The sequence below is a fragment of the Lissotriton helveticus genome, chromosome 3_2 (genome assembly GCF_964261635.1).
Source record: "Lissotriton helveticus chromosome 3_2, aLisHel1.1, whole genome shotgun sequence".
Taxonomy (NCBI): Eukaryota; Metazoa; Chordata; class Amphibia; order Caudata; family Salamandridae; genus Lissotriton; species Lissotriton helveticus.
Window position 1 is genome coordinate 321,899,044 of NC_136062.1, and position 27,556 is coordinate 321,926,599.

At 40.4% G+C, this 27,556-nt stretch overlaps 1 protein-coding gene across 1 annotated transcript in view; it reads right to left on the reverse strand.

Moving 5' to 3' along the window:
• Positions 1-27,556, reverse strand: part of BBOX1 (gamma-butyrobetaine hydroxylase 1) — a 607,727-nt gene that overhangs the window by 476,491 nt on the left and 103,680 nt on the right. The window contains exon 3 of the mRNA XM_078684208.1: positions 18,427-18,541. Coding sequence (XP_078540334.1) covers positions 18,427-18,541 — 115 coding nt within the window. The remainder of the gene's footprint in view (positions 1-18,426; positions 18,542-27,556) is intronic.

Consider the following 27,556-nt stretch of genomic DNA (forward strand, 5'->3'; position numbering starts at 1 on the left):
ATACATAGGGTTCTTAAGTATTTTATTAATTTGACATATCGTGTATCTTTAAGTGATCTAAAGGATACATACCAGTTGTATTTATTTTTCTGGGTGGGGACTTTGGATGTAAAACAATAATAGTTGTTTTACGAATTCATCTGAAAGAACCACCCGGACAGAAATTAGGGATATTGGTATCATTTTTTTAAAATTTAGTTTAACCATGCGTCTAAGGGAAAGATATCTACTTGCCTCAAGGCACGGTCTGTGTTCCAAAAGCCTGATGGGGTCTAATGGACAGTCGCGATCAAATGCCTCCAACAATCGAGACGAAACCAAACGAGAGAACACATTATTTTATTTTGTGTTAATCAGGTCGATAACAATTATACTCGTTGTGGCGTCTCGATTTTTGGAGGCATTTGATCGCGACTGTCCATTAGACCCCATCAGGCTTTTGGAACACAGACCGTGCCTTGAGGCAAGTAGATATCTTTCCCTTAGACGCATGGTTAAACTAAATTTTTAAAAAATGATACCAATATCCCTAATTTCTGTCCGGGTGGTTCTTTCAGATGAATTCGTAAAACAACTATTATTGTATGTGACGGTGGCTACATCCAAAGTCCCCACCCAGAAAAATAAATACAACTGGTATGTATCCTTTAGATCACTTAAAGATACACGATATGTCAAATTAATAAAATACTTAAGAACCCTATGTATTACCTACAGATTCCTAGTGTGAGTGATTCTGCAATTTGATAAGAAGATCCCCACAGAAACGCTGTATATTAATTTTGGTAACACAGCGAGGTACGATATTTTTGACATATATTTGATTTATGGGTGTCCAAAGGATTAAGAAGCATTAAAAAATTGTGCAAAAATGATGATGGAATCTATCCTTTACCTTCGGTAATGTCTCCGCCTACCCGTAATATCACATAATGACAAAGATTTTAGGTACAAAATGTGTGAATCCCGACTACAAATTACATATGAGTGATAGGTTTAAATTACTATCATGACCTATGAAGTAAATAAAATATACCTTTTTCGTGATGTACATTTAATAGCATGTGATAGATGATTGTAGTAATTTAGATTTTTGTTGAGAGATGTCAGCCACACGTTTGATGTAATAATAACACATGTATTTCTTACTGTCTAGAAAACTGTCCTGAGGAAGGTGATCTATCAATCAAATTTCACCGAAACGCTGCGTCGACTTTTGTTTTCTGTAACGAATTGTATTTTAATTGTTTGTGATTTTTTACACTTTTGTAAGAATAAATTGTTTTAATCCTGTATATTTACAAATAAATGTCAAGATAATTCTTGTATGTACCAAACTTGTCTTTTGAATACGTGGTTATTACTTTGGTGTTGGCTGACACAATGAATATAGATTCAATTTAATGATTGGGGTGTTTTGGGTTCTTATATGTTTTGCTGTCCAACAATGTACATATAATTTTATGGAAATAGAGGGACACTTTGTCGTTGCTTGTTCTTAACCCGGTCTCTATTGCGAGTAGTAGGGTATCTCCCCCCTCTTTTTACGTCTTTTTCTTCTTGAACAGCCATAATGTCATTTGTATTAATGGTATTGCTCTAGATAATGCCGAATATAAAAAAAACTTGAAAAAAGCCATATCTTCAATGGCTCTTATAAGAGCGAAACATATGTCAGTAGGTATAAAGACTGACAATATTCTGACTTCTCAACAAAGCTTGAATTGACATGGCCATTCACGATATTAAACATTTCCAATCTACATAAAAAAATCACAAGGAAATCAAAAACGCCAGAATTATTTTAGTGACAATAAATCAGTGTGGGTGGCAAATCAAGATATTCTATCCACTAGCAATGGTGTCCAGTGGTCACTACGGTGACTTACTATGTAATAAAAAGGCTACCCTTGGAGCGTCACCATACACCATCATAAGGAGTAAGTAAATTAGGGAACACAGTAGGCCAAATGTCAACCACTTTATCATGCCCAGATAAACCTGTTTATATCCGTCATTACTGTTTCACTGTTAATATAGTCACTTTTTGGGCAAATGGATGACTCACATTGGGAGTTACTTTGGGTCTGAATGTGCATTTTGCCTTATTTTGGAATACCCAATCATTTTTCGGAAGAAGAAGAAAACTCACAATGCATGCTTCTAGGTCATTCATACAACAACGGATTCGTAGAAGGAATATTTCCTAAAACCAATTCATTTATTATCTGAGCAGGTCTTCAAGAAAGGTTTATATACTTATGCACCAGAGTCCATTGCAAACTGTAAATGCTCTGATCGTTTGGACCTGATGTTTAAGACTTTACAGGACCCTTATGTCTCCCCGATGGGCCTGGTAAAAGAAGGTACCAGGTGCAGCAGCGATTAAAAGTAATGCAAAAACCTGCATCAGCATACAGTTTCCCCCGAAAAGCTCCAGATACTCAACGTAGCTAAATTCGCACGTGAAAAGGAGGCGGTACATGAGGAATAGCCAGGAACCTCAATGCAGTAAATCTGAGTCCCCGGTTATTCCCCATTCTTAGTAGACCCTCAGAGTCCTCCTTGAAATGGTACACTTTATTACGGCCCCCAGAACTACTATACTTATAACAGTAATTCCAGATGCCAGAATTTCCAGCCCTATTATACCGGGGATCTCGTAATGCTGCGCATAGTATGACTAATATGCCCTTTAGGTTCAAACATGCATTATCTGCTGAGCTGCAGCCAAATGCAAGGAAACCTCACAACAGCCCCTTACAGAGGACAGAGGAGCCAAAGGCTTCCAGGTTGTCTGAAACATCATAAAGATTTCTGAGAAGCAATTATCCGCTCATCGTATAGCCAGAACAATGCTACTATTGTGCAGTGTGCACACCTTGGTACCCGAGGATACTGGATACAATGTCAGAAGATCCAGAGATCAGATAACTGGGGGATTATTTTTAACCAACACTGTTCGCCATACTCTTTTTACAGCTTAGGAGAAGAGAAACATTAGTGACAAGAATCAGAATATTGGAAATGGAGGAGCCATACCTAATGAACAGCCTTAATATCTACACTTCACGTATAGAGAAAAAATTCACTTTTGCATTGAGGACTTACAAGTAGTGCATGATATATGCATACTGTCTAGCAGCAGAACGATGATGCAGTTAGCTAAATGAGTGGAGTTTTAGGACATAGACAAACTGGCCAATGTAACAATCTTCCCTCTTTGTATTTCCACTCTTCAGTCTCTTACGTCAGCCTTTGCAACTGGAAGTGTTTTCCGATTTGTCACCAATTGTCTCATTGCAGCTCTTGTGCTTCTTTATACTTTCGCTGCTCCCATTTCCTGGGAGAAATGGCAAAACGTCCAGTGCTTAATTTGAGCAGGTGATTGCGGGTAGGATTCACCGGCACTCATTTTGTGGAATGGTACTTGTTTTTCCTCATCAGATATTGACCGCGAGCAAGAGAGGAAAATATACACACACAGGTAAAAAGGTGAAAGAGAAAGACCTTAAAAATGTCACACAGGAGAAATCAGGGACCAGTAAGAATAAGATAAAGGGGAAGCAGGCTCTGATATAGGAATGTAGGCCTGAGGTGGATTCAAGACAAGGCAGGCTGGGTATGTGGCACAACGATTTTCAATAGCACCACAGGAGCAGAGTTTTGGGCACTGTCACTCATTCGATTCGTCGCAATGTCAATTTAAACGTTGCATTTTACAGTCAATTATTGTTGCAACGATTTTTAAAAGCAAGGTCAGAGGCTGAAAAGCACCAAACTGGGATTACCCAAGTAGTTCATGGGGAGTGACACCGTATTTAACAAAACACCATCAATATTTGCCCAAATCAATGCTAGTCTAAAACCATTCCTGTCTCAAGAGGACTTAAAGCAGGTGGCTCAAGTGCTTGGCCTGCTGAGGCTAGACTATGGTAGTGCGACGCTCTGTGGCCTCCCCAATTGAGTGGGGACTCAGTGCTTCTTTGAATCCTGCTGCCAGACTGCTTATTGTTATAAAAAGAAATTAACACATATCCCCAGCCCTAAAATCTCTAAATTGGTTACCCTACGAAGCACAAATACAACAAAAGATTGCTTGTTTCACACACAAAAGTCCTCCATTTCAAAACCCCAGGTTACCAGGCTCAAAAACTAGAACTATCAGGAGGGGGTAGACCATCAAATAGTGCAAATTCCCTCCTATTGAAACCTCAGACCTTTGGCAAAAAGAGTACAAGGCTCAGAGCTTTCTCTGGCTTGGCACCGGAAATCTGCAGACTCCCCCACACAGCTGCTTTCAAACATGAAGTAAAAATAATCCTAATGAACAAGTTCTTGCCTTAAATGGCCATGGTTCGTCTGCTTTCTAAATGTCTTCTGATTACACTTCTTTTTGGCCTAACACCTGTAATGCTCACGGTTGTCTGTCATACCCTACTTAGAAATGTTTGTTCTCATCCTGGTAGATTGTTATTAGTTCATTATATTATCCTCTGTTACACCCTCTGCAATTTACCGTTTACTTTGTTCTTCCCTTTCTTTAAGTGAAGCGCTCTGTTACCCTTCGGGGTCTTGTTCGCGCTATACAAAACTTTATGAATAAATAAATAAATAAAATATTTGAAGTTAATATCTAGTATAGATTCTGTACTAAGGCAGGAGCCCTGCATCGTGCAGGACGAGATAGCACACTGCTGTTCAGTGCAGCACAAATGGAATGTGGGGCAAAATAAAGAGGATACAAACATTTTGCCTTGTTAGTGCCTGCCTCGAGGAGATGGTACTTCTTGGTGCAAAGCCCTGTCTACAAGTGTTGTTAGATAGGTCTTTGTATCAAAACCATGGGTGGTAGTGTGACATCCATGGGATGCCACCTTGACGCAAAGTAGCCAAAAACAGCGCAAAGCACTATTTGCATTACTTTTAGGGCTATTGTCCACAGCAAAAAAAGTTTTGCATTTCAAAGTAAATACTTTATCACAAATGTGCACCAGCTCACGTGACTTTGTACCCGTGCAAAGTTTTCTTAAATCTGCCACAAAATGCTCTAGAAATATAGCTGGGACCACTTGTGTACTTCTGTGAAAGTCACATGACTGACATGCTTTACTCATTACCATTTTTCCAATGTCCTTCCCTACCATCCATTCCTCCTCTTTATCATGACTGTTGTTTGTCATCCCTCTACGCCGGTACCACCGCCAAGCTCCAGAAGAGACTCCAGCGGATCCAGAACGCCTCAGCCAGACTCATCCTCGACATCCCACGAACCAGCCACATCTCCGGACATCTGAGAGACCTACATTGGCTCCCCGTCAACAAAAGAATCACCTTCCACCTCCTCACCCACGCACACAAAGCCCTACACGACCAAGGCCCGAGCTACCTCAACAACCGAATCAACTTCTACGCTCCCAAACGCCACCTCCGATCAGCCAACCACGCCCTCGCCGCCGTCCCCCGCATCCGAAGAGCGACTACAGGAGGAAGGTCCTTCTCCTACCTGGCCGCCAAGACCTGGAACTCCCTCCCGACCGACCTGCGCCTGACCCAAGACCACCTCTCCTTCAGGAAGAAGCTGAAGACATGGCTGTTCGAGCAGTAGCGGCACCCCCCTCCCCCCAGCGCCTTGAGACCCTACGGGTAAGTAGTGTGCTCTATAAATGTCTTTGATTGATTGATTGATTGATCACTGATTTTCTAACTTTGTCACTGTTTCCCACCTTTCTCTTCCACCTCCTTGTTCCATGTAGCAGTACAAATTAAGCACTGCTTACTGGCCAATCCCTTCCCATGCTAGTAAAGGTTTTACTTCAGCCCTTGACTTTTGTAAATCTATAACATGGTGGAAAAGAGTAAAAGTGAAATTTGTTAATGCTCACAAAATGATGTTTGTGGGCATGCACACATCATCAGGGCAAACCACAACTTGAGCATCCACGGCCTCATCTGTGGTGAGGGCATTTTATGTCCGGTACGAATATGCTACTATACGGTCATATTGCAGGGGAATAAATGTTTTAACTAGTGCTAGGCCACCTTCTATGAATACCTAGCAATCATAAATCAACAAATATTTAATAAGAAAAGTGCATCTATTACTGAAATGCATCTGTGACCCACTTTGATATTATTGTTGGTAACGTAGAGTAATGTGCATTCATTAGTCAGAATCCCAAGGTTTTCTGGCTCTCACGTTTTACAAAAGGGCCAAATTAGATGTGTGAGACTCCATGGGGCATTTCCTCTGATTATCCCTGTTTTGGCAAAGTAAAAACCCTCACCTGCACACCCATCAAACAAACTCTCACATAAACCGCACTAAGGAAAAGATTTTAAAAAATGACTTTTCCTGCTATTGCTCCTTCCTAAAGGTCTTCTTAATTTGTATCAGATACTGTGAATCTGCTTGTTGATTTTAACTAGAAACTCATATGATCCAATCATAATCTGATCCCTGATAAACACAGCATCCACACATTCCTTCTCTGAATTTCCAAAACTTTCAGACATATGACTGATACAATTGCATCTGTTGCAATTGTTGAAAGCATGGGGAAGCCCGTAGCCGAGTAGCCGGGCATTAGACAATCTGGGTAAATAGAATAGAATAGAATCTCCTATCCTATGTACACATATCTAATTCACACCCTCACATACACCACAAATGCGTACCATCTAACATCAATCACAGACACACTCTTGATACCCTCTTGAAAAACATCCCCTCCTCAACACTCAGTGATCACCAACAACTTCCAATCCAGAAAGTTTCATTTCAATCCTCTATTTTTAGAGGAGATTGTTACAAGCTGGTAACTCTACTGATGTAAGAATCACAGGTATGTATAGTAGTTAAATGCAGATTTATTAAGATTCAGGTTACATGAGAATCATCCCAGCCAACCTCTTCTGATCAGGCTCCAGCTGTAAATCAAATGATAGCATTCTCTTGAGAACATTCCCTACCATGATGTTCCAGCGGAATGTGACTTGGTCCCATTCCACCTCAACACCCTCAAGCACAAAATTACCACACACATCCCTCTCATATAAATACCAAATAAACAACCCTATTCCATAACAAAGACACTCTACAATAAATTGCAGAGTATAGAAAAAATTACAATTAAAATAGCTTAAAACTACACTGAGTAATGTACCTCAATTAATGAATGCACCCTACTTACCTTTTGACTAATGCATCCTAACTATTGTCTGATGATGAATGTATTTTAAGGCCCGCAATGCATCATTTCATTGTTCTCTCCAACCTTCTCTCCTTCTTCATTGTATCTCACCACAACTACTCTATTGAGATTCCACACTCTGGTGTCAGCAGTCTTAACAGCTTTCCTAAAAAGTTGTATTGCATGTATCGGATCAGAAAAGTTGATGTTACCACTAGGCATTCTGATCCTTGCCCAATCACCAACTTGTACTTTGGAGACCTTTACTCTCCTTTTCTCATCAAACCTTTTTTTCTCTCCATTTCCTTCACCTTCCTTTCTTCCCTTCCTGTCTCACTCTCATTCTTTTCCTCACATTCGACATTCACCCAATAAGGCAAAGTCCCACTTTGAGGTTTCCTCCTTTTGAACAGGTCAAATGGAGATTTCCCAGTAACTGATATGCTTCAACTTTTCTTCATATTTCTTCTGTCCACTCACCTTATTGTCTCCGACTATCCTGATAGTCTCCTTTACCACCCTGGTGAAGCGTCCTATAACGTTGACCTCTGGGTGATGTAATGCACATTTTTTGTGATTGACCCCTTTCTCCATCAACAATTCCTCCATTTCTCTAAAGAACAATTGTACCCCATTGTCGGCAAGTAACACACTAGGAATTCCCTCCCTACTTATAAGTTCTGTGAGAAAAGCTACAACATGTCTGGTTTCCAATCCCAGGGTAAAAGTCTGGCCATCTCATGACTACGTCCATCAGTAAGTACAATAATATTTGTGGATCCTAACTTCAAGTGAATTGGCCCTAGTATGTCAAGCATAGCTTCATCGCATGGTCCTCCCAGTAACTTCCTCACAACCATTAGTTGAACTCTAGGTTTAAGTATTTTGTCACTCATCATGCATTGTATGCACACTCTCACTATCCTTTCTGCCTCCATGTCCACCAATACACTGTTCTTAATCTGCCCTATGTTTTCAAGATCTGTGGGTGGCCTTCATGTGCCAAATTCAAACATGAATTCCACAAGAACACCGGTGGAACCAACCTTGTTCCCCGAAAGAAGAGTCCCTGCTTCTCTGACAATTCACCCCTTACTTTCCAACATTTTTGGCATTTTACACTATCACCAACAAATCTTCCATTACCCAGACCTCAACAATTTAAAAATCACCTGTATTATTTCATTCTCAACAGTCACTCTTCTCTACTCCTCTTCAGAAATCGCCATACCCTCCATGGTGCACAACCTCACATTTCTTCAAATTCATCATCTCCAATTGACATTTCATCCTCACTTGCCCCAAACCTAGACAAAGCATCAGCCACAACATTTCTTGATTCTGTGATGTATTCCACAATTAAATTATACTCTTGCAATGCCAGGATCCATTTGGTGATTCTCCATGCCCCAGCATTGATACCTTTCTTATAGAAAATCTCCCTCAGAGGCTTGTGATCCATCTTAATCTTGAACACACAACCCATAGAAAAGTCCCCATTATCACTGCCCAGTATACACTGTTCTTAATCTGCCCTATGTTTTCAAGATCTGTGGGTGGCCTTCATGTGCCAAATTCAAACATGAATTCCACAAGAACACCGGTGGAACCAACCTTGTTCCCCGAAAGAAGAGTCCCTGCTTCTCTGACAATTCACCCCTTACTTTCCAACATTTTTGGCATTTTACACTATCACCAACAAATCTTGCATTACCCAGACCTCAACAATTTAAAAATCACCTGTATTATTTCATTCTCAACAGTCACTCTTCCCTACTCCTCTTCAGAAATCGCCATACCCTCCATGGTGCACAACCTCACATTTCTTCAAATTCATCATCTCCAATTGACATTTCATCCTCACTTGCCCCAAACCTAGACAAAGCATCAGCCACAACATTTCTTGATTCTGTGATGTATTCCACAATTAAGTTATACTCTTGCAATGCCAGGATCCATTTGGTGATTCTCCATGCCCCAGCATTGACACCTTTCTTATAGAAAATCTCCCTCAGAGGCTTGTGATCCATCTTAATCTTGAACACACAACCCATAGAAAAGTCCCCATAGAAAAGTCCCCATTATCACTGCCCAGTATATACCCAGGGCTTCCCTCTCAATCACTGAGTATCTTGTTCCTGGTCCCTTTAAGCTCGGTGACACAAACATATTGGTCTAGTCCTGATTCTGTCCATATTGGATCATTGTAATGCACTTTGCCTGGACATTAACAGAGGATCTATTCATAAGCTGCAACTTGTTCTGAATGCCGCAACGAGACTGATTCCGGATCTTCACAAATTTAGTTCAATCTCTGCTACCACTCGAAAATTACATTGGCTTCCAACGAGAAACAAATTCTGTTTAAGGTCCTATGTATTGTATTGTCCTTAGGGCACTTCATAACTCAGGTTCAGAAGGAATTAAACACCTCTTGCACTGCTATGTCCATGCCAGATAGCTGCGATCTGCCAACAAAAATTGGCTGGTTGTGCCCAGGTTTAGGGTGGCAAGGTGGGGAGGAAGAGCCTTTGCTGTGGCTGCATCTAAACTCTGAAACACCCTACCCACATCAATTTCTTGTCTCAAATCATACCTTCTCTTCAGTAACTCTTTAAGGAGCTGGCTCTTTGCCCTCTAATTTTTCTATTAGAGGGTTGATACTTCCTTCCCTTTGACCAGGTTTCCGTTTTCAGAGCCCTGAGGCCCTTGGGCCTTTGTTCGCGCTCTACACGTTGATCATTCATTCATTCATTCATTTATTCATTCTTGGAACAATCCACCTCTCCTAGTATTGATACCGCTCCCTACCCCTTCACATTTGTGATTAATGTAGACTTTATGTTAGAATCAAAACTTCTCAGATTGGGGCTGCAGCTAGTTCACATTTTATTAACTTGAACTCCTTTTCACAATCTTGGTCTCATTCAAAATCTGCTCCCTTTTTTAATAGTGCCCTCATCTTCACACTCTTCATTGCAAAACTGGGTATGAACTTGCAATAATATTCAGTCATCCCTAAATATTTAGGTTGTTCCTCTTTGTTTTGGGGTGATGATAACCCACTGATGGCTCCAATCAAACTAGCCTTAAGTTGGATACCTTTATCTGAAATTTCATGCCCCAGATATTCGATGTGTAATTGCCTGATTGTTCTCTCTTTATGGTTAAGTTCACTGCTTTAAACCTCCTGAGGACTTCTCTCACTCTCTTTTCATGTTCAATTATGTTGGAACCACAGATAAGAATGTCAACCTGGTAGTTCTTGACCCCCTCTAATCCTTTCAGAACCCTCCACATAGCCCTCTGAAAAAACGAAGCTGCTGACACGAGCTCGAACAGCATTCTCTTATACCTAAAAGTGCCAAAAGGTGTCACAAAGGCGGTGACATCCTTAGACTTCTCATCCAGCTCTATCTGGTGGTACGCCGATTTCAAATGAATGGAAGAAAATATTCTGGCACCCCTCAAAGATGTTAGCATGTCTGCTATATTTGGAAATGGACACTTATCCACTACATGGCCGTGAAATTCCGTTCCGTTCGTGTATTTTTTCCCACTCCACGCTCTGCATAGCACTCTGACTGCAGAGCGGAGTTTTTCCTCGCTCACCAACTTAACGTTGGCGAGCTGAGAGCGAGGAAAATCATACTCTAGACCAAATGACGGCGGGATTGGATGGTTGCGAATGCCAGCTACTGTTCGCATTGAGAAACCTTCCTTTCACGTTGAGGAAGCTACTCGAGTAGAACATCTACTCCAGTGGCAGAAAGAAGCAGCGCCTTCTTGCTCTGTGCATGGTGCCTTTAACACTGATTTTCCAGTGTGGGACAAACAGCCAACGCTAAAAATGAACGGCGTGATCTAACAGACGCCACCGCTTGCGGAACTCCGCGTAGGCCGGTGGAGTTTTTGGGTAACATCCACAACACCTTTGTTCAGATCCCTCAGGTCCACACATAACCTCACCTCTCCACTGCTCTCCCATGCCACTACAACAGTAGCCAGTCATTCTGTACCTTCTACTTCTTCTATCACACCTTCTTTTTCTAACTTGTCCAGCTCCACTCGCATATCCACTCTCACCGCTAACGGCACATTGCATGCTTTTCCAAATTGGTTGTACTCCTTCCCTTATCATAGCATGTACACATACCCTATGAAGATACCTAATTCTGCCCTAAACACTGATGGGAATTCTTTTATCAAATTCGGTGCGAAATTCTCATCCAGGAGATCATCATCTCCAGGTTTCACCTCTTGAACTGATTCTTTAATAACACTAGGTGGATCATTGTTTGGATCTAGCATTACACACAGATCTCTTTGGAAGAGATGCTATTGCCTTTTGCAGAAACATATATATTGCACTCAAGCACACCTACAAAATAACCTTTTAATTTTATCGATTCCCCTCCATGGGTATACTATCTGATATCCAGGTTCCTAAGTTTCACTTTTCCCACCAACTTCTGATTGGAGAAAAATATTGGATACTAACGATATCTTAGCACCTGAGTCAAACAACACCTGTTTCTTTCCCTTCCACTAGGATGTCATATGTCGCATGAATAATATAATGGAAGGTGCAGGATATGCACTATTCAATATAAAGGTGCAGAAATTCCAGTGATAAACATGCGACAGTGGTTGACTGCTTAACGGACACAGGTAACCACTATAATTTAGAACTGACCGCAATAGAATTGTACTATACTATATACAGGGTTTCTCTAATGGAAGTTGTGGCCTTGTTTGTAGGTCCCTGTGGAGTGATTTGAAGGGGTATAAATATTTATATATGATCCTCTACCTCCATCTCCAGATTATTCAAACTCCTTTGAGGTTTGCCAGGAGTTTTTGTTCATGAAAAATATAGGTATTTTTACAATAAAACCCAAGGATGAGAGCTTTACCTGGGTGTTGGAACATTATTTTGAATGTGTGAGTTTGTAATATGGTATGAACTTTGTAATATCACCAGGATATAAATGTTTTACAGTGGGTGCCATTAGTATTTTTTTTTCTGCATATTGTTTAGATAACAATTGTGGCTGGGAGATATCGCTTTTCCTGAAGAAGGTGTTTGTCAAATTCTAGTACCCACTGAAATGCGTTGATGCTTTACACAATTTGATATACTAGATCTTTGGGACATTTGTTAGTCAATGAGAACTAAATATAAGAAATATTCTGACTTAGAACAAATGATTTGTCACATAGTGTTTTTTTAATGACATGATACAACTGTCTAAAGTATTCTCCCACTGTGTTTTCTGTCTAATGAGGGTTTACTGACTATAAAATACTGTGTGGTTTGTTAAATATGATGTATATTGTTATGCTCTTTTTTAATGACATCCAATAAATTGCTGTTTTTAGTAATGACATTTTCTGTATTGTGTTTTTAAAAGTTACATATTAAACTGTTTAAAGAAATTTAGCCAACACTTTGTATATAAATATGCACTCATTTTAATTTAAATTTATGTTTTGGTGATATTGATTGATTATTGGTGTGTGCGTATGGGGGTTGAGTCATTGATCTTGCCAAAGGGGTTTTTATTTTGATACCTTGACAAAGTCATAAAGAGACTGCAACGTCTCGGGAGAATCCTCAATGGGCACATAGCAGCTCACAAAATTAATGAGTTGTTCTGAGATCTTCATCTGGACCCACAGCCACCTGGCACTATGATCTCTGTGTACCATTATGATTTCACACTGTAAGTTTTTAGCTACCCCCTTGTTGCCGCATTTGAGGAAGCATAGAATTCATGTTGGATAAAGCAGAGGGCTTTCTCAACCTGTGAACCTTCCTTGTAGTGTGTCTCTTGTAGGAGGATTATGTTAGCCTGAAGGGCTTTGAACCATTCCCACATAGATCATCACTTCACTGTAATTGAAGCCATTTACATTACATAAGTCTACCTTCAGCAGCCTAAAAGACATCTTGGTAGGACAAAGACTATCAAGTAGAATATTTTACTCCCTCATATTTTTACATTCTAGCTGCATTTTTTATTTTTCTCCCCCATACCCGTGGCCCCACCCCCTCAATTCCACCCCTCCCCGGTGCCCCCTCTTCTCCTCACATGGGCCCACCACCTCCAGAACACCCCCCATCAGGGGATCCCAGGGTGGTTCCTCCTCGACCCCATGTGCCCCTTCCCACCACCTTGCCCCCTGCACAGTGCCCTTACCTGCCCTCCCTCTTCCTATGTTGGGGTGCTGTGACATGGCACCCAAGGTAAGAGGTAGGTGGCTGGTGGGCTACAGCATCCATCCCAAACACCCAAGCCTCCCTTAAATATCCATGAGCACCTATCACATACTAGAGGAAAAGAGATTACACATTCATTAGTCTATAAACATTTAAATCTAGAAAAAAGTGGAGCTCCACTATCCCTTGCTCCCCCCTCTTGGTGTTGTAGGGACTGGAGAAATGCTTGTGCCGTCTCAATTGACTGAAAAATGTGTAACCTTCCCCTATGGAGGGCTACCAATTTGGATCGCTGGATAATACCAGCAGGGACCTTGAGCTGCTGAAAACAATGTATCATGCCTTCAAACTCCTTTCTACGCCTAGCAGAGAAAGCAGACATATCTGAAAAAATCTTAACTGAAAAGTTATCTGTGGTTTGATACACTTTGTCACGAATGGCAGATGCCAGAATCTTTTCTTTAATTCTGAAATCCCCCAAATTCACGATAATCGTTCTATTTGGTGTTTGGGTACTGAACAGCAGGTACACGATGAGCCTGAGCAATAGTAAGGTCGATCGATGTGTTGCAATCTCTGGGCACAAATATTTAATGATAAGATCAGAAACAACTTCTGCCACTGATTGTCCATTCTTGCACCCTTTGGAGACAGTTATACATAAGTTGCATCTTCGTGACCCCTTTTCCGAATCGTTCATTTATTAATTCTGATTGTAGCTTGATTACTTCGTCAGTTTGTCGAAGTACGCTAGCTTCCAGATCTGAGATCCATTGTTCTGCTTCTGTAATTCCTGATGTAAGCTGTTGGACATGGGATTGGACTGAGGACCGTTGAGATTCTGTTCCTATTTGTGCTAGTTCCTGAGACAATTTCATGTTTTTAGCACTACCAGGATCTGTTGTAGTAGGGTATATGCTGAGTCCTCTAAATTACCCATACTCTTTGGGCATTCAAGTGTCGATGAAGATTTCAAAACGGTCGAATTTACAAGAGGTATTGTTGCTAGGGCTTCCGTTGAACTTGCCCCCATCTCACCAGAGGAGTGACCATTATGTATGTCAAGGCTTGCTACTGGATTGTCGTTTTAACCTGATGTTTTGCATTAAGGCCAGAGAACAGTGGGTAGGCTGACTGCTGCTTCATGAAGGCTCCATGCTATCAAAGGTTGAATTGGTATAGAGTGTCTCACTTCTAATCTCAAGGGAGAGGCATAGTTTAGTACATTTGAGGCATGAGTATCTTTAACTAGCAGGGTTCCCCATTTAGCAACAGAATCCTTGGGCCCCAGGAAGCCATCCATTTTTTAGAGTAAGGTGCCCGGATATCTCATTGGAGGAGTCTTTCCTGGGCTCACTTTTATATAGCCTATATTCCATCCCTTTAGAAGAGGAATTACCATGTCGGCGGGTCTTTGAGCTCCGTGAGGAATTTGCTACGAGGTTAGATTTTACAGAGGTGTCCCGAGAGATTATTTTAATAATCCTTGCCTCTTAGCCAAGAGGAATGTGGCCTGGGAGGAGGATGCAAGCTGCACCCAAAACCTTGTTAGGCCGCTTCAGCACCTGCATCCCTGGTCACCACCATAGGGGGGGGCCCAATGCCAGCCCACTATGGAAAATAGGGCCACAAACAGTATGGATATACCAAATAGGCATAGTCAAAGTAATGTTAATGAAGTGACGCCATCCATATAGCATTGATCCAAGCAGGAAAACCTGACCTGATTTCAACTGTGTAAAGACATCAGACTTCGAATTCTCCTTGGCCAAAGCACCATCGTTGTGCCCCTCCATTATGTGAGCCTCGCCTCAGCCTCCGTCTCCCTCTGGCTCCCTATGGCTACATGAGCCGAAAAACACAGCAGTTCAACCTCAGTTGTGCTTCTGTCGTCTACACCCCTACGGGCTGCTCACACCTTTGTTCAGGCTCCCCACTGTGTTTCCTGCTCTCTTGGTTATGCCGTTCCCTGCCGACTTAGAGTGTTTGAGAGTGAACTGACTGCCATCCAGCCGAGTGCGTCCTTGGTCAGCCGGTGACACACTGCACTGGATCCACGTCCGCCAAGCCTATCCCACCTTCAGCCACGGAGCATGACGGGAACTCCTGTGACCAGCCTCCCAGTTGCAAGTCAATCGATGAAATTCCCTTGAGGACATTCCTCACCATGATGTACCAGTGGAATGTGACACAGTCATATTCAACCTCAAGCCTCACAAGCCCCAAGTTACCACAGATTTGCTGTTGACTCTGTCAAATCCAAGTACATTGCAACTGGTAATATTTGATCACGTATTTATGTGGCAGTTTACATAAATATACTAACAATTATAGAAAATTAATTTTCCATAAAATGTAATTGATAGGAAGAGCTACACCTGAATGTTCAATACAAATAATAATATTTTATTCAAAGTTTTCAAAAGATTTCAGAACAATGTTTATTTAGGAAATAACATATTTTCAGATAATCGCATAGGGGAAGGTGATGGGAACCAGGTCTCTTTTCAGAATCATCAGATATCCAGTAAAAGAGGCTGTCTCAGCTTCCCAAATATGCAAGTCAACCATAAAACCATTATTATGTTTCTTTGGAGATTGTGACATCAGAAAATGGCACCACAAACTTTTAAAATGGTCTAGCCTGAAAAGTATAGCTTGGATGCCCTTGCATTTAGTGTTAGCCCATCATTCAGTGACATAGTTATAAGAGATTAAAAGCATTGCAATTTCAGTAGAATTTAAATATCTCTTGGGAAGTCTCAGATTACAATATTAAAATTAATGCTTAAATGCAGACCAGCTTGGTAAGAATATATATGTACAGCTTGGTAACAATATATATGTAATCCTGCATAGACAGTAATACTGGATTCATGTAGGAATCCTATTTTCAAATTATTTGCGTGCAGAGAAAAATTGATGTTTTCAGTTAGCATTTAATTACTTTTCTTTTTCGCACTAGTATCTCAAGTACAATTGACTAACCTTGTGCACAGGGACAACTATGAATTTGAGTGGTTTTCCTTGAAAGTATAGCTAGCAAGATGACTGTCATCTTAACATTACAAAAATTACTTTCCATTTTACTAAGTGTAACTGAAATTGGCAATCTACACTGCTAAGATTGATTTGGAAAAATCTACCACCCAAGATTAGGTTTAACCCATCGACCCATGCCTTTAAAAAAAGAGGTGAAAAGATCCTAATGAACAGATTCCTCTCCTAAAAGTCACGATGAGCCTGTTCCCCTGGGTGCATTTGCCGATACAAGTACTGTTACACCAGTACAGGGCTGAAGCACATCAATCTTTGTAGAACCCACACAAACATTGTCCCCGGGATTCCTGGAACAGAACTGAAGCAAAGCAGAATCATTAAACACTACCTTGGCGAACCCATTCCAATGATTCATACGCAAATGGAGGTTGTCTATTAATAACTCAACGACATACCATATCTTACTAGAGTTCTTAAAAGTTGCTATTTGTTTTTATTACAAATCCTTTCTATGTATCAGCTCTTCGTTTATGTTTATCTATCATATGTACAACGCTCTAATAACCTTGGGTTAAGTTCATGCTTAATAAAACACTAAAAACATATAAATAAAAAAATGGACTTTTTGAAATAGATCATTGTTGGAGAAATTGCCATCCTGACCTCAATTATTGTATACATGTCGTAACTGGTTGTTAGGAGTCTTACGATTGGGAAGAGATTTGACTTGCTATACATTTAGATTATAAGATTAGGGTCAAACATCCTACAGTTGCCAATGACTATTATTTTCACCCAAAGAAAGAGAGACAGTTTACATGTAAATGTAATCACAAAAATTATTGGTTGTCTCTTGTTCTTCAGCTCATGTGTTGGTTTCGAATCTTTGGTTGCCTTACCATGGCTTAAATACTTTTTTATAGTTACATTTCAGTGAAATTGAGCTAATACAAGACAATCACATCTATATAATAAAACATAAGACACATTGTATTGTTGAATTCTCATTAAAATGCTAATAGAGCTAGCAGCCTGCTGTTCCACAAATAAAATTGACAACTCAAACTTAATTGGGGTAACAATATTAATTGGAGGCCATAGAGATTGAGATATTAGAAGAGACAGTCTTTAACAACTCATCGCTGTCTGTATGGTCAACACAATGATCATATTTGTACACTTTGCAGATAATTATCATCATATTGGACCTTGAAGACAGTATTTCAGTAAATGTATGACAATGTATGATCATTTACCTTTAACTTAGTTTTCCAATTCACTATAAACTAATGAAAAGTTTGTTGTATGCTGCTTATATATGAAATTAAAATACCAATCAAATAAAGTCTCTACTCTGAGTGACATCAAATACTTAAAAAATATGCAATTTCATTAATTCGCATTAAATAAATACAAGTTATGAAATCAGGTCTGTGGCAGCTTTGAAGATAAAAACAAGCTACTTGAGGCAACTGACCATAGTAATGGAGAAGATAACTTTTAAAGTTTCCTCCCTTCTCCCATCTGGTGAAAACCAGACTTATTTAAAAATACTCAGTTAACACATTGATTGTTTCTCACTGTCAGACTGAAGGTATCTCACAATAACAAGTGATTAGAGCCGTGACCAATTAGTAGAAAAATGTCTGTATTCATTTATGAGAATATGATTAACAGTCTTTTCATTGTTAAGTATTTACACTTAAATAGTAGCCTAAGAAGGAAGAGAGAAGGGAACAACTATGCGTATGATCGCTTTATAAACCTTCATGGGTGCATAGGTTGCATGAACTGATTTAACACTAATTATATTTGAAAAGTTTAAGGATTTGAAAATATAGACTTTTATAAAAACATATTATGGTTATACTCTCTGATGATATGAAAAACGAAAAAGTGAAAGTGAATTAGCAACAATTTCTTAGATGCTCATAACACTCACACAATAGTAGTGTATTGATCTTTCTTATTTCACAAGTGTAAGCAATGTAATTGAAATAACAGGTTTACCTAGATGACTTAATTCTTCTTGCATTTGAGCTCTAGATTGCTTAGAGAAGCATCTTTTCTTCAGCCAGTCAGCATCAAATTCACTAGTGTGTCCATCGGGCCAAGTAATACATACCTTTAAGAAAATGAATACAACACATTGATCACAAATTAATTGGATACATGTGACAACAATTGTAAAAAGGAAAATCAATGGATCATTATACTTCTGGTGCATGTAGTGCATTGAAAGCATTCCGATAACAATAACCTAATAATAAATCAAACTTATTTTCAGATGGAACACATAATAGTCAGGGTCACAATTGTAAAATAGGGGTAGCATAGCAAGATATTATTTTATACTATTTGACAAATTGCATTCTTCTTAAGGAAAAGCAAATATGGCACAATGCAAAATGATGAAAAATTGTTTTATTCATGAGATGAAACATTTTCCCTCGTCATAATTTGTTTTTGGCCTTACCACAAATCTACCTCCTTTAGGAATCCATATTTTGTTACATAATATTTTTCTGCTGGCCTTATCATAAATCTTCCACCTTATGATTCCTTAGCTTTTAGTCATTCCACTTCAGTATTGAGCTTATTTTCCCAACATCTATGATAACCAGGTCGGGTAGTCCTTCAATAAAGAATGATGACTGGGTGTCTGTCAGGACATTGAAAGAGCTGTACAAATCTGTGTTAATATGCGTCAAGCTAACAAGGCAACTGAAAAAGAATGATATCCATGTCCACCCATTGCTGACATGATAACCCAGCTGAATGGTACCAAAGTCTTCTCTTGCCTTAATCTGAGCAAAGGAACCCATCAGTTGGTTTGTTCAGATATAAGTGACGAAGGGCCAGATGTCTGGCCCTTTTTAGCAGTTGCAAAACAGGCAATCGGCCAATTTACGACTGCTAAAAAGGTTTGTGGTATGTACAAACCCTATTTTCCAAGTCAGTAACCTGTGATAGACTCACAAAATAGGGTTTGCAAAGCACTATTTGTAATGGGCGTGCCAAAGGCGTCCCTTCCTAATAGTGAGTCGCACTGGTATGAACAACTGTTTTGCGACCGCATCTCACAGTTACCATCTCCTTTGAGTAGGTGGTAAGCCAGTCGCAAATTGGAAAGGGTCCCGAGGGGAAACCTTTCCCTTTGTGAATGTATGTGAAAATGTTTTTTAAGTGCAGGCAATGGTCCTATGGACCACTGCCTGCTCTTAAAAAATTTATAGAAAACCTTTAATTTTTGTCTTTTAAATGCATCCCAAAAATGTGTTTTATGCAAAAAGCAAATACAGGCATGGTGGTCTGCTGTCACCATCCCTGTGATATGTGAGATTCCTAAGGGGCCTCAAATGACCTCCTACCACATTGATATTAATGAGGTAGGTCTTTAGCAACCGCATTAGGAATCGAAAACAGTGTTTGAGACACTGTTGTTGTACATTCCATTATCAGAATCGCAAATTGCATGTCGCAAAACATCGCAATTTGCAACTTGCAAAATGGAATGGTTGTACATCTGGCCCAAATGTTTGGTGTGTCATCAACTGCAGACCTGTTTCAAGATGTAATTCACTGCATAATACATCCGGTCACGCATGCTTTCAATTACAGTGATGATATATTGGTATTTGGGGCCACACAAAAGGAACATGATAAAGCTCTTACACAAGTGTGCCATTTACTTGCTACAGCATGTCTGACTGTGAATGTAGAGAAGTGTGAGATCCACAAAACAAAACTCAAATTCTTTGGCCATATTTTCTCTTATGGGGGAATGACTCCAGATCTGGCTATGGTACAGTCACCTGTCATGGCATGGGCAGATACTGTTTTTGGTACATCCATGATTTTACCACAGTAAGTGCCCCATTAAGAAACTTACCTAAGCAAAATGCTTCACTTCAATGGTCACATGAATGTAAATAAAGCTTCAAGAAAATCAAACATGCAATAGAGAACACCACTAAAAACCACCTAACTTTGATCCAAACCTACATACAGAAATTGTTGTTGACACTAGCCCGGTAGGGTTGGGCTAGATTCTTGCCAAACACAATGGACATTCAAATGCTTGCAGTCATATTGTGGTATATTCTAGCAGATATTTGTCACAAACTCAACGTGCCTATTCAAAACCTGAGAAAGAAAGACTAGCTGTGGTATGGGCGTGTTCACATTTTCACGTGTTTCTATATGGAAAGCATTTCTCTCTTGTCACAAATCATCAAGCATTGCTTACCATCTTTGGTAACGCTAAAGCCAAGAGGCCCCTTGCATTGAGAGGTGGGGGTTGTGACTGCAAGAATATGACTATAAATATGAATGAATATGACTATACTGCTGTGCACCAACCAGGGAAAACTCAAAGCCCTGTTGACTACTTTTCACGAGTGCCAGAACAATGTCATAGTATCAGTTTCAAAATAGTTGAAGCCTACATTAACTTCATCGTAAAGTCCAATACGCTTGCCACTATATCAGTAGCACAGATTGCTGCTATGAGCACACACAGTTTTATGCTAATACTCAAAGACATTATTGCACATCAATCCTGGAAACAGCACTCTTGAACTCTTACAAATGACAGTGAATATGACAGTGAATATCAGAAGTTCAAAATTGTGAAAGATGAACTTTCCGTTACCCAAGAAGGTATCGTCTTACGAGGTCCGAGAATTGTCATACTGAAGAGTCTGAGACAGCAAGTCATTGAAGTTGCACATGAGGGACATCATAGAATTGTTGCCACAAAGCAAGCTCTCTGAGACCGAGATTGATTTCCTAATTTTGATGAAAGAGTAGAACGAGAAATAAAGGCCTGTCATCTGTGCAACGGTTTCTCTCCGAAAATAACTCAGCATCCATTGAACATACAATACAACACATTTCTAGAGTGCACAGCTACCTCACAAAGGTGTCACAACACTAAACATGCCTGATATTCCAAAACATGTGTGGGGACAACCGCTGTTGATTCCTCTGGGCCCCTTGAAAATGGACATCATTTAATGGTAGGCATTGATGAATATTTTCGTTTTCCCTTGGTAGAAGACCTTTTGCCGATATGTCACAAATAAGTCATTGAGAGGCTACAAGGTATTTTTGCAACAAGGGGTGTTCCTCCAATTCTGAAGTCAGACAATGGCCCACCTTTTAATAGTTTAGAATTCAAAGACTTTCTCACTCATTTAAATGTTAAGCAGCAGTCAAGTACACCTCTTTGGACACAAGCAAATGGTGTTGTTGAGTGTTTTATGAGCACCCTAAAAATGACTATTCAGAGAGCTGCATTGGAAAACCAGCTCTTCATTCAGCTCTTCATGCTTACCGGTCAACTTCCCATTAAACTAAAGGTAAATGCCCTGCAATGCTGATGTTTGGGAGATCCCATGAGGATCAAGTTGCCACAATGGACACTACATGAGTGATTGATGATGGTGAACTTAGTCAAACAGATTCATGGCACAAACACAAAATGAAGACCTATCCAGACAAACGCTGATGTGAGATGAACACAGTCTTTACAGAGGGAGACCGAGTAGGTGTCAGACAGAAACAAAAATGCAAGTCTGCTGCTTCTTCTGATGCTAACCCACTGTGGGTTGTGACAAGTAAAGAACACCTGCTCACCATCCTGGAAAGTCAATTACGCAAGATCCGTTGCATTTCAAGCACCTGCCTCGACATTTGCCAACTCCACATGTCATAAGGGAGACACTGGAGAATCCTGAAAGCCCAACGACTGCACCTGTGTCTCTGTCACCAGTGCCAGTCAAGGACACTTCTGCTGTATCTCTGCCTCACATGAGAAGATCTGAGCGATTGATTCGAGTACCAAAACTACTTATTGAAGAGTTATGTTGTGTATATGTATCCTTTGTGCTTTTTATTTCACAAAGAGGGATATGTAGTGTCTTGTGAGTGAGAGATGACAGAACCCTTTTGATTTGATCGGACTCCGTAGATAAGTGACGAAAGTGTTTGGGTGTGGTCCCGACTAGAAATTTGCTTTCCGTAAGCTGCTATGATTACCGTATTCACTAGAGTAGGCACACAGATTTAATAGAAGCACAGGGACACCATGCCCTAGAGTGTCATGATGATGCATGGGGTTTCGGTCTCTACAGTGCTCACACTCATGTGATGATGTATGTGTTTTTTTCATAATCTGTTGCATTACCTGCACTAATGTGTTACGCAAACACTTTACACACGTCCTCTGATGATAAGCTTGCCTGCTCTGTGCCAAGCACTGGTTATCTTTGGTGAGTAACTTACTTGCCCTGACTAGAGTGGTGGGTTCTGTCTGGCTTAGGTGCATACCCTAGCCAACCAGAAACCCTGTTTCTAACACAGAGCTTATAAGGAAGTTTTCATTATACCAAAACAGAAATACTGTGAAAGAAGGTGGGAAATTTATGGGAAAATAGTTAGAATTGGGCGGAAGGAATTCTACACTCACTGGTTATTGTGCATGACCTTACCACAACGTCATCAGAAAACTACTGGATGTGGCAAGAGAACAAACATCCTTCAAGAAGAAGATGCTGCCTGAAGGCCGGAAGAAGACTCAAGTACTCCTGACTTCCTGGCTACCATGTTCCAGAACTGCTCTAGAAAGTTCAGCTAGTTTATCTATTCCTCTTCTAGGGATACAAAGAGAAGAGTGACCCGTAACATCAAAAAAGGCCTGATTGCACAGATATCTGGTACATAGAAGTTTTACCTAAAGGGAGTAATTGTGACTGTGGGGAACTGTTTAGCAGCCAGAAAAAGTTGTTACTTTTGTAAATCTTCAGATGATAGGGAGAAGGTGCTAAGGCTTCCTAAGAGGAGAACCATTTGTAGGGCTATAGCATGGTTCAACAGGACTTTCCGATAAAGGTATGTGGCCTCTAGGAATCCTGATAATGAGCAGATTCCCGTCTTACCTTGCTAGTGGATTTTGAAACCAAAAGGCTGAATATGTCCGAATGTAAAACATCAGCCTGAGCGAGGTGGAAAATCTATCCCTGCAGTGAAGTAGCCAATTCTGAAAGACCTCAGTGGTTTGAGCTGTAGACCCTGCTACACTGGAACACTGCGCTCCAAAAAGTAGTGCCAATATAAAGATTTACCTTGGCTGAGCTCTGTGAACTGTCAACTGATCATTGCCATTTATGTTTTACTATTCTAGGTTTTTTTTCCCTTGCATTTATTTAAATTCATACCTCTCGTTCCCCTAATACATTTCTGATCATGTTGTTGTCTCAAAATGTGTCATTATTTTCCCACATTGGATTAGAAATATGTTGTGACTGCTTGCATTTAAGCACCTCTATTTGGAATTGCCTACTGACTATACCACAGCTATCAGAAGTTGTTCACTGATGGCTGTACTGGGATGCAGCCAGATTGTGTTTATTAAGTTGGTAAGGTTACCCCCTCCTCAGTTTAATAACCAGCTATCTGGCAGCCAGTATAGCAATGCTGAATAGAAACAATCAGACACAGAAAATGAAAACACACAATAAAGTACATCATCACAAAATGTATCAAGGAAGTTGTGTTTTTTACAAAAAGGATTAGGTTTAAAAAGATCTGTGTATAAAGCAGGTATATCTTGAAGGCTTCTCTAATTTCTAGATTTCCACAGGGAACATGCATTTTTGTCTTCTGTGATCATGAGTTAAATTCTATCACACACTCATGTTTTTTTATTGGATTGAGCTTTCACTTCTAAAATGAAATAATATGGAATATTGCAAGTAATTGGGTTGTTGGTTGACTGGAGTGGGAGTACTGGTCAAGCAGCAACCCCAATCCTTGTCAGGGTGAAGCACAAGCCTACCCTAAATTAACCTGTGCTCAACCCTCTAGTAGCTTGGAACAGAGCAGTCAGTCAAGTCAAGTCATGAAGCTTTATTCGGTGCATAAAAAATGACCATAAAAGCACAAAACACATGCATGATAAAACAGGTACCATGATTTAAAGTTAAAAGACTACCGATATGACAGACTGAATGGTTTAAAAACACATACTTTTCCTAGCCTTGATAGTTAAAAAAGTGGCAGTAAAAAAACAGACATCGATAAATTGCAAATTAAAAATAAGACTTATTGCCTGGATAACTGTACGTACACCATATTTTAAAAAACATCGGTTTTAAAAAGGTTATACGAAAATTCATATACAGTTTACAGAACAAGAGAAAGTGCAGAGTGCTTTGTTTAGTTATACCATCACACATACAAGGCCCCTGAGGGTGTTTCTTAAGTGTTGGTAGTGCAACTAGGTGGTGGGCTACACCAAACCTCAGTCTAGTTAGGACAAACTTATGTGAAGGCCTAGTCACCCATATTAAATACATTGGAAAGCCTTCAACAATAGAGTAACTATTGTAAACCGTGACAGTAGATAAAGACCCATTCGCAACAGCTCGTCTTCTCGCAGCGAAAGCCCTGAATTTAGATTTCATTTCAGCCTTAGGTATTGAAGACGCTGTGCCAGGGTAAACCACAACATTAATGTTGAAGATCTCAGAATAGCAATTAATAACATATTTTAACCAGGGTATGTTACAGTATTCACCCAACGAGAGGCAATCCTCAATGATGGATCTGGTAAGAGATTTTTCCACCTGAAGCCAAATTGACCACCAAATCATAAGTGGCCTCAGTGATAACTGATCGATCAAATAATTGGTATCCAATTCCCGGTGGATTAACTCAGTTGAAGCAGATGTTGGCAAACACAGGAGCTTTTTTAAAAAAGAAATTTCCTCCTGCTGCAACTTGTGGTCCCATCTATGTCCCCAAATACCTGCCCCGTAGAGTGCGATAGAGACACACCTGGCTTGGTAGATCTTCAGCATGTCACAAGTACGTCGATCCCCAACCTTGCTGGCGAATCTAAAAACTCCGTGGGCATTTTTTGCCATTTTAATACTGATATTTTTAAATTCATTAGACCACGTTCTATCTTTAGAAAAGGTGATCCCAAGATAACAAAAGGTATCCACCTGATACACCTTATCTTTATCAATAAAAAAACAGTTCGCAGTTTTACTTTTAGCCCCACAGGTCATAGTGAACGTTTTCCCTTTATTAATTATTAATTTTCTGTCACTAATAAAACTAGAAAATGTGTTGATCAGGCGCTGTAATCCTAGCGGAGTTCTATAAAGCAGGACAGCGTCATCGGCATATAATAACACCGGCACAGAAACTCCATTGATCCGAGGCGCATCCGCCTTAACTTTTTTAAAAATTTCATCGATTCAGTTAATAAATAAAATAAAAAGGAGGGGGGCCAGGACACAACCCTGTCTAATCCCTCTTTTAACACCAAATTTAGGGGTGCATTCACCGTTGGTACCAAAGCGAACACAGGTTTTTAGTTTCCCATACAACCTAGCCAGGAAATAAATGATGCCCTCTGGTGCTCCTAGCTGCAGCAGGGTTGTCCATAAAGTACAGTGGTCAACCATATCAAAGGCACTACTTAGGTCTGCGAAGCAGAGATAGATAGAGCCGGATTTTGCTTCGGTGTACTTCCCGATCAGTAAATCAAGATTTAAACACTGATGGAGTGTACCCATGCCCTTTCTAAATCCGTACTGACTATCAGCAAGGATTCCCTCTCGCCCCGCCCATTCCTCTAACCTCGCTAACATTACTCTACTCATGATCTTAACTGAGGAGTCAAGGAGAGAAATGGGGCGATAATTTTTTACCTCCAACCTACTGCCCTTTTTATGTATCGGGATATTAATAGATTCCCCCCAAGTTTCAGGGGCCTCAGTACAAACTGCTGCATTTTAAACAATAACCAAAGAGGGCTCCACATTTCCGGCGCAGCTTTATAAACGCCGATAGGCACCCCATCTGGGCCCTGGTCTTTCACCCCCTTGCTTGCCCGTATGCCTAATTCTACCTCACTGATTGTAATATCCAGGGGCCGAACTTCCCACCTATTCGCTTCAGTGTCCAAGCTACAGTTAGAGTCAAAAATATTTGAAAAGTGAGCGACCCAAACATCACTCGAGACGTTAGAAGTTAACACAGGAGTATTTTCATCCTTAAGAAAAGGAGAATTCACAGTGGCCCAAAACAGAGTACTATTTGAGCATTCGGCAGCCTGGTTGAGTGAATCCCATGCCAACTGCTGCAGCTCACCCTTCCTCTGCTTTAAGGCACACTTATATTCAGGTCTTAGTTTTACTACAGAGTCGGTATCCCTGTTTTTTTTTGCAAGGGCATGTTTTAATCCTGTTAAAAGCCTGGTACATGAGTGATCAAACCATGCCGGTTCATTACTACGCTGCCCCCTTTTAGGTTTGGTAAACTTGGCATCAATAACTTTCTTTCTCTACTGATGAGGGAAGTTATCCCGAAACCCGAGACATGTCTCGGGCGATATCCTAAAACCCGGGACATGTATCCGGTCTAGAGATTCATCAGTCCAACAAGTACCGACTTGCACCCACCTGGGTGATCCACTAAAGAACCACAAGTACCAGAGTCCCGAGGGGCGATCCGGAGGAGGGGCTAGCGGTGTGCGCTCCATTGATGACTAAACTTTATTAATATCACTAAAAGCCAATAAAACCCGTTTATGATCAGCAGTACTATCAAGGATAAGAGTAATGTCTCCCATACAATCCCTGACAATAGAGCCCATATGTTCAGAAGCTTTAGCCCCTACCCATCTCAAACGTACTCCGTTAAGTCTATGGGGTTCCACATGGGAAACTGAATTGCCCACATTAACAGAACGTTTACCCCACAAGGATGTTTCAAGAATAATACGATTATGGTCACTTAGAGTAGTTGATACAATCCTAGGGGGGGGGGGCACAATAGGGTGTAATACCAGAGGAGACAATTACATGGTCAATAACTGAGCTGGCATTTCGGCTCTTAAAAGTAGGGGTAATTTGACCATTTTCATCTTTTGAATACCCCAAAACCTCCAGATCATACCGACCCAGGAAATTATTTAGGGCCTCTCCACATCGGTTATGCCCAAAGTGTAATCCATCCGAACCAGTCTCATCCGTGAACCCACACACTTTTCCTATAGTCTGTTCACATAATTGAATATTAAAATCACCGACCCAAATAAAATCAAAAAAGACATTAACATTTG